Source organism: Aplysia californica, unplaced genomic scaffold (assembly GCF_000002075.1).
Source record: "Aplysia californica isolate F4 #8 unplaced genomic scaffold, AplCal3.0 scaffold00202, whole genome shotgun sequence".
NCBI lineage: Eukaryota > Metazoa > Mollusca > Gastropoda > Aplysiida > Aplysiidae > Aplysia > Aplysia californica.
Window position 1 is genome coordinate 374058 of NW_004797472.1, and position 8798 is coordinate 382855.

General features: G+C 38.4%; 1 protein-coding gene across 1 annotated transcript in view; it reads right to left on the reverse strand.

The window, feature by feature from the left end:
* Window positions 1-80: 80 nt before the first annotated feature.
* LOC101857253 (uncharacterized protein PFB0765w) overlaps window positions 81-8798 on the reverse strand; it is a 14695-nt gene continuing 5977 nt past the window's right edge. Inside the window, exons 6-13 of the mRNA XM_013082971.2 lie at window positions 6670-6702; window positions 5670-5840; window positions 4736-4765; window positions 3829-3852; window positions 3179-3208; window positions 2533-2565; window positions 1105-1170; window positions 81-180 (exon numbers count right to left, since the gene is read on the reverse strand). Coding sequence (XP_012938425.2) covers window positions 97-180; window positions 1105-1170; window positions 2533-2565; window positions 3179-3208; window positions 3829-3852; window positions 4736-4765; window positions 5670-5840; window positions 6670-6702 — 471 coding nt within the window. The 3' untranslated portion in view covers window positions 81-96. The remainder of the gene's footprint in view (window positions 181-1104; window positions 1171-2532; window positions 2566-3178; window positions 3209-3828; window positions 3853-4735; window positions 4766-5669; window positions 5841-6669; window positions 6703-8798) is intronic.

Here is an 8798-nt window from a genome sequence, read left to right on the forward strand (position 1 = left end):
ATCATCATCATCATCATCATCATCATCATCATCATCATCATCATCATCATCATCATCATCATCATCGTCGTCGTCGTCGTCGTTGCGACAAGAGGCTTAAACCAAACAAACAAACAAACAAACAAACAAACAAACAAACACACTTACCAGATCTTCAATGGCCTGATTCAGACGAACCTCCTGTGAGAGTAAAAGAAAGAAAACACAGAAAAGAAATTATGATAAATGGTAGACTTTTTAGCTAACGTTACCTCTGAAACCTTTCGAAAACACATCCTCCAACCGAAAATAATATCTCAAAGTTTGAGTCAAAGTCTTCCATTCAAGATAGATCTAAATGGTATAAGTTTAACGCCCCTATCAACACCATTAGGCTATTTAAGAGGCGGGACCTCCGAGTTTAACGTCCACCTCCGAAAAGACCGAGCCAAGTGGGAAGTTCGTGTAAAGTGCCTTTCCCAAGGACACAACGTCGGACCGAGCTGAGGCTCGAACCCCCGAACCCGCAATCTTATGATTACGAGTCCGGTAGCCTAACCACTAGGCTACCGACGCCACCCATTCAAGATAGATGGATACTTCTTCATCGAAAGCAAGACAAATGGGCAAGCTTTAAGATGATGCAAAAAACAACAACAACAACAAAAACAACTGACGAGCGCCTGATTCCCCCACGTCCTGACCAAAGAGGTTGCATTTAGAACTAGAGTTCGTGGCAGTGATGTCCCCCACGTAAACGAACGGGGGCTGCGTGTGCCCACTGTGGGATGCTGAACCTCATGGGTAAGATATGCGCAGTTCATCAACAGACGGGTGAGTACTTTTCGAGACTCACGTGGAGGCGTCTCAGCGGTCTCGGTAGAACATCTACAAGCTTGCACTGAAATGTGGGGGTAGGGTGGCGTTTAATAAATACTAGATCTCGAGGGGAGCGGGGTGGGGGCTCAGATTGTTCATGTTAATGGAGGTGCACCGGCCATGCCGATGAGGGTAAGAAGGCCCTATGTCGTACATGCGTGACGTCACTGCTGCGGGCTCTTGTATCATATATACAACCTCTTTGGTCCTGACACATTTAGTCTAAGAACTAGAGCAGATACTCACAAAGTCCGAGGGAGCAGGCTGGTCGGAATTTGGCTGTTCCCCATTTTGATCTCCAAACTCTTCAAGCTGAAAGGAATACATTTTTTAGAAAAAAAGAAACGAAATGGAACGACAAATTAGTCAGTTAATCAACACAAAAATGAATAATATATAAGCAGAAAAAACAACAGAGAAAAGCATGCTCGTACTATCAAAATAGTAAGATTATACGGAGTCGTTATAAAGATACTCAAAGAATTGCATTTGAAAAAGCTTGACGTAATGAGAAACTCAAAATCCTTGACGTCAAATTCCTCAAAACTAGGTACTGAGTTGATAGAACTTAATGATTCTGAGATAGCAAAGTCTGCTTGCGCTGCCCCCCCCCCCCCCCCCCCCCCCCCCCCTGAATTTTCCCTTTAGACACATTAGACATTTAAAATGTATAAAATTTATATTACGTACTAAGAAAAAAACAACCTGAAATCTTTTTGAAATGTAATTTATGTAAAGGCTGGCGGACTTTCATTTTCGGATGGAGCCACATTTTGGATTAGTGATCATTTTTACACCTCTGAAGACCTTCAGCTAGATAATCTTCAGCGCTTATATGACCGTATGGTGTTTCAAATGCCGTAAAACTATTACTAAAAACAGAACTGGTTTTGGTGCATATGGACGCTTTCGTCTAGTACATACCACATACGTAATTATAATAATAGTAACCATTACTTACAGCAAAGAACATTATATATTATGTATATTCTTAGAGAACTGAAAAATGTTTAAGTTAAAGACACCCCAAACTCAAACTCTGTATTGTGTATAACCGAGAATGGCCATTCTATGCATGTACATATTAACCCTATCCGTACGTCGTGTTTTACTGTCGTATCCATACGACGTGGGGAAGTCTGTGCCACCACTTTTCAAAGAAGAAATTTACTCGTTAATCAGATCCCTACGCTTTTTATAGCAGTCTGTCAAAATGATTTTTTGAGAAATACTGAAAGTTTCAAAGAGATCTTCGTACTAGATCAAGAAGTACATGTATTCTAAAATGTGAAGAATACAATCCCTGGGGTACAAAATGACCCCAGGCCATACGGATAGGGTTAAGATTTTCCTCTTCATTACACTACAAAACTTGGGTCGGGTATGGTCAAAAAGAGATTTTAAAACAGCGGGGTGGGGAGCGGATGTAGGCCCCCTTACAAAGAAGTTTATGTCCACTTTTGAATTAGATCCAGCATTTCTTCCAGGATTAATATGGAGTTGAAAAAGAATGACACACATGAGCTAATTAAGATAATTTGGATAGTTATGATTATTATGATTGTTGTTGAGGATTAGATTTACATTAGGTCTAGCATTTTAATCATTTCATAAAGGACGGCTATTCTTAGACTTAGAGTCAGCAAAGAAACTACAGATGAAAATCATACTTACATGTTGGTCGATTTTTTCTGCAAGTTTGTTTTTCTGAAAAAGAAAATGAATACAGGTATTACTTGTTTCTACAAAGTACAACACACACACACACACACACACACACACACACACACACACACACACACACAGACATACACACACTCACACATACACACACACACACACACACACACACACACTTACATTCATACACACAAACACAAACAAAAATACAAAAACACACATACGCACATTATATAAAATAAATTTAAAAATTTGTTACAAGCGAAATCCCAGTAACATATTATACAAATTAATGCCATTGAATTGTTGTAACAACTAAACTGCTTTCTGCCATTCGTCTATTCTTGACCACAAAATTTGTTATTTTTCAACCCAGTTGTGTGTTGAGGGACAAACCAAGGCGCAATTTTAGATTTATAATTTCTAGCATGTCATTATCTTCTAGGATAGTTTAAAGAAAAACGCATTTTAGATTTCCACATGTCCTAATAATTTCAGTAGTATAATTTAAATCAATATGCATCAATAAGTGCATTAGAAATAGTTGATCATTTATTAATACAAGTGTAGTAAAAAAAAAAAAAACCCAAAAAAACAACACTCAAAAACAAAAACGGAAAAGAAAAAGAACATAACTTACTTGTTCTTGAAGTCTTTGCTCTCTCATCTCCTGTAGTAAATAGAATACAAACAAAAAAATTTCGCTTACTGCCTGACTGACTCACCAAGCCTCTGACTCATCTACTGTCTGTCTGTCTGTCTGTCTGTCTGTCTGTCTGTCTGTCTGTCTGTCTGTCTGTCTGTCTGTCTGTCTGTCTGTCTGTCTGTCTGTCTGTCTGTCTATCTGCCTGTCTGTCTGTCTGTCTGTCAGTCTGTCTGTCTGTCCGTATTATTTTCATCATCATCATCCTCATTATAATAATATTATTATTATTATTATTATTATTATTATTATTATTATTATTATTATTATTATTATTATTATTATTATTTTATTTCATTTTTTATTTTATTTTTTCTTTATCATTGTTACTCTTTATTATTATTAATATTATTATTATTTTTGTCATTATAATAATTATTATTATCATCATCATTATTATTATACTATAATTATTATTACCATTATCGATATCATTTTTACTCCACTCAATGAACCTTGTTCTAATTTCTGGTCAAGTATGTCAGTAGTGCATACAGAGCTCCAATTTTCATGAAAATAACAATTTAATTAATAATGAAAATAACATGAAAAACAGTAATGAAAATAAGAATGAAAAACCTACTTACAGCTTGCTCAGGGGCACTCTCCAGCTGTGAAAAAAAAGACAAACAGGTTCATTATAATCATAGAATCTAGGGTATCTTGCATGTGAAGGACTAATACACAGAGGCGATATAAAAAGGTCGCTTTTAAGCACAAGGGGGCAAGCCCGAAAAATGCTGTTTTGAGAAAATCGAAGGTAAAGTTGTTGCCCCTTGTTCAGTCTCTTTGAAAGACAAGGAGCGTTTTCTCTATAGCCAAACTCATACTATACACACCAATGAAACCAAACGTCTTCTATAGGTAAGGCAATGCTCACTTTTGATGTAGGTCTAGATTTCTGGAAACCCCCGAAATTTGGGTTCACCTCCTTGTCCTTAAAAGTGACCAAATATATTTTATACTAAGTAAAGTCGTGTGTTCATTTATTGAAGTGTTTTCGCCATCTTCCTGTAGATATTCACAAACGCAATAAATGTTCCTTTTTCTCATCGTCTGTCCCTCTCGCTAACACTCTTTCTCTCTCTCTCTCTCTCTCTCTCTCTCTCTCTCTCTCTCTCTCTCTCTCTCTCTCTCTGTCTCTCTCCCTCTCTCTTTCTTTCTCTCTCTCTCTCTCTCTCTCACACACACACACACACACACACACACACACACACACACACACACACAAAAACAAACACACACACAAATGCAAAAGAAAATCATTTTTCACCCCCACCCCCCAAAAAAAAATTAAATTAAAAATAGATAAATAGACAAACAGATGAATAGATAAATAACTAATTAAATAAATAGATAAATGTAATTAATTAAGTAATTAAGTAATTAATAGACAAATAGATTTTTAAAAAAGTGAATAATTGTAAATGAATTTAATTGATTAATTAATTAATTAATTAATTAATGTTATAGAAATAAATAAATAAGCCTCACCTTATCTGTAAGGTTTTCATGTCTCTCAACCTGGAACAGGAAGAAATAAAAGTACAAGAACAGAGGTCAATATCGATCGGCGAGTAAAAACTAAAAGTAGCAATGGATGGGACACACCCCCTCCCCCAGAAAGCCCAGCGGAAACATCACAAGACAGTCGCTGCAGTGGAACCCACAGGGAGCACGAGGCAGGGGTGGGCCACAAGAAACATGGAGGAGATGTGTGGAAAGGGACATGAGAGAGATGAAGCTCACTTGGAACGAGCTTGGAAGGATGGCCCAGGACAGAAATAAATGGAAGGAGCTTGCATGTGGCGTATACCCTGCCAGGGGTGGAAGGTATTCATGATGATGAAGTGTAACTGAATACGACACGTTCATTGCTGCTTCGATCGCCGTCTTTGGTGAAATGGTATATAGAGTCTGTTTAACGCCGCTATCAACACTATTAGGTGATTCAAGAGGCGACACCTCTGAGTTTAACATTCCAAAAACACCGAGCCAAATAGGAAATCTGTGCAAAGTTTGTTGTTGTTGTTGTTGTTGTTGTTGTTGTTGTTAAAAATGTTAAGCTTATTTCGTCGGTAAAACTGGCAAACTATAGGTAGATATTATCATTATAAGGACCCCCCCAAACCCCCCCCCCAAAAAAAAAAAACAACAACAAACAAACAAACAAACAAAACTAAACCATACTAGCGTCAACCGACTGCGCAGCTGTGCAATGCAGCTAGGGCACTTAAGTTTGAGGTCCCGCCCCTTTATTTCTCCTGTTTCAACACTTTGCAGTCACACAGCCAGCGGCAGTACAAAATACCCCATCTGGTCACCCAGCCAGGAGAACGACTGCAACGGTCTTCTCGGGCCTCGGAAGGAACAATTTTTACCAGCGAATTATTGCACCCAGTGACTGCAAAGTGTTTTAAGAACTTACCAGATTCTCAATTCGTTTTTCTCGACGTTCATTTCGCTTTTGTTCACGTTCGTTTTGTCTTTGTTCACGATCAGCTTTCTTTTGCTCGCGCTCAGCCTGCTTTTGTTCACGATCAGCTTTCTTTTGCTCGTGCTCAGCCTGCTTTTGTTCACGATTAGTTTGTCTGTTACGCTGGGGAAAAAGAATGGATTGAAATAGAAAACAAAATTTGAGGCTACCTTGAAACGACGCCCTAACAACATCAAACAATAAATATTTTGAATTATTATGTACGATTAAATGCATGCGTTATTGTGGGGGATCATGGCTTATCCTATAAATTAATTTGCAAAGCAGTATAGCCATGAGCTTCAATTGCAAATTTCACAAGTAGAATAATCAGCTGAAGTTTCACGCTTGAGATATCAAATATCCTTTTCAGTTTCTCGTACACTAATCGGGACGACGTGGTGGAATCAGGAGCTCGTCAATTTTGTAGCCTAATATTATGAAAGTATAGGAACACTCTTAAACTTTCCACCCACGCAGCGTACAACACTTTATTCCCACTGACCAGGATACAGGTGCGGTACGACATGCTATATATCACACCGTCACCGATCGGCGTCCCGTGGGGAAAAGGGACAGCTTCTTACCGTGGCCGATCGGCGTCCTGAGGGAAAAGAGACGGCTTCTTACCGTGGCCGATCGGCGTCCTGAGGGAAAAGAGACGGCTTCTTACCGTCACCGATCGGTGTCCCGTGGTGGACAAAGTGCTTAAAGTATGTTCATTAATTTTGTACAGTCACAAAATAACAGCTTGGTTAGTGGATGCATTTTATTTTAAAATCTCTGTTTCTACCGTCATTTTGCTATTTTAGAAGCTCTTCATAAAGCGAAAGAATAGTGATAATTGCAGGCTGGGGAGTACAGAGTATTTAATAAAATGTGATTATAATTGTAGAAATGAACAGGTGCTCGCCTCTGGTGTAATAGTAATGACTTGTTCGGAAGTTCTTACCTCTTGCTGTAATTTAATTCTCAGGCCGTTAATCTGTGAAACAAAAATATAAGCAATGAGTAACATGATTATAACACAAGGCCTATATTTTAAAATGATCATTTTAAATTGCTGTTTCAGTTCCTTGGAGTACGTTCAGCGTTGCAGACTGTTAGGAACAATACATGCAAAGCGATAATGTGGCCCTGTCGATTAGAATGCTTTGATGAAAAAATAACACTCCCGCGAATCGGGCTTCAAATCAAAAAGAAGACCAAGAACGACCTGGCTGGATGGAGTTATAGAGGTTCTGGAACAGCGTAACATTTCTGACACAGACGCCACACACTAAGCGCGGGACCGAAATCTGCACCTCTCCTCGATATCCTAAGGATACCAGAGAAAGTAAAAAGTGAAAGTAAACTTTTAAACTTTTTTTTAACTATTTCCTTATTCTGGTATCCTTAGGATGTCGAGGGGGAAAAGTAAAGTAAGAGGAAAAAATAAATGCTTTCTTGAAGCTACGAAGGGAATCATACATGTCATCCCGTCAGGGGCCCGACGCTGTGTCCTTGGGAAAGGCACTTTACACGAATTTTCCTCACTTTACCCAGGTGGGAATGGGTACCCAGCTATTGACTGCGAAAGATCTTGTCAGTTTGTTAGTGTTTGAGCGCTTAATCAGCTGCTTGCACTGTATGCTTCCCGGGAAGCTGAGAATGTTTCGAAGTGTTCTATGGTCTGCTGGGGTAATAATATAGTGTAAAGCGTAAAGGGCTTGCTGTTGAACGGGGATATGCGCTATACAAATGCTATTTATAATTATTATTATTATTATTATTATCATTATTATTATTATTTATTTTTTAAAAATCATTATTATTATTATTATTATTATTATTATTATATTATTATTATTATTATTATTATTATTATTATTATTATTATTATTATTATTATTATTATTATTTAGTTAAGGTTACCAGTACACACAGTGTCATTTGTGGACACATCGGTGCAACCTCCCTGTATACGAAAGGTGACTATAACACATGTCTGCTCTTTGGACATTTTTTCTAAAAGTCATCAAAAATGTCAACAACTGTTCTTCAAATACACCCTTTCGTCGTGACCTATACAATCAAATTTGTTTGATTGTACATGTACTTTGCGAAAAGTGCAGCTTTTGCCTCTCTTTGAATGAGCATACCTCGTGACTCAAAGACGTTTTTTAAAACTTGGTCATTTCTTTTCAGTGGGTGGTTGGCGGGTGCTCTGGGGTGGTTTGCTTCTTCTTTCCTATCAAACATCTATCGTCCTTATCTCCCCTTTTTCTTTTTCATGTTTGTTACTCTCTTGTAACATCTCTAATCTTCTGGCACTCACATGACCTTATGCAGTTGCGAGCGCCGTAAAACCTCTACTAAAACCATTTCTTTTCAACTTTCTCATTAGTCAACCGGCGCCTGTGGTGTCGCGGTTAGGCTCTCCACTGTCTTACGCTGGAGACCTGAGTTCCATTCCCGAATGAGGAGAAATTTTTATCGAGTATCGCGATCTTTCTGTTGGGATGTTGTATTCAAATGCATTCCTCTCAGTCCCGGGTTGGCCCTGACAGCCAGCAGGGTTAGAATCTTGCCTTTCTAAATGATATAAATTGTAGCGATGGAGGCGTTAAAACGCCTACATAAAAGAGAAAAAAAGGTTAAAACCCCGCCCCACCCCCTAAATAAAAGACCCTAAAAACAACAACAAACCAACCAACCAACCAACAAACCAACCAATCAACCAAAGAACCACTCAACCGACCAACCGAACAACCAACCAACCAACCAACCAAACAAACAAACAAGTAATTTAGTAAGCTTCTTACGGCACTTGCAACACAATAAGGTCATATAAGTGTCGAAGATTAGAGGTGTCACAAGAGAGTAACAAACACAAAAAAGAAGGAGGGGAGATAGGGATGATATATTTTTTTGTAGGAAAGAAGGAGCAAACCACACCAGAGCACCCGCCAACCGCCCACTACAAATTCGTAAACAAAAGACAAAAACAAGTAAAAACAAGAACAAAAACTAAACAAAAATCTTGAAAGGGTACATCTCCACATGATAGACGGACAAACACAAAGGACTGAGCCGTGCAAG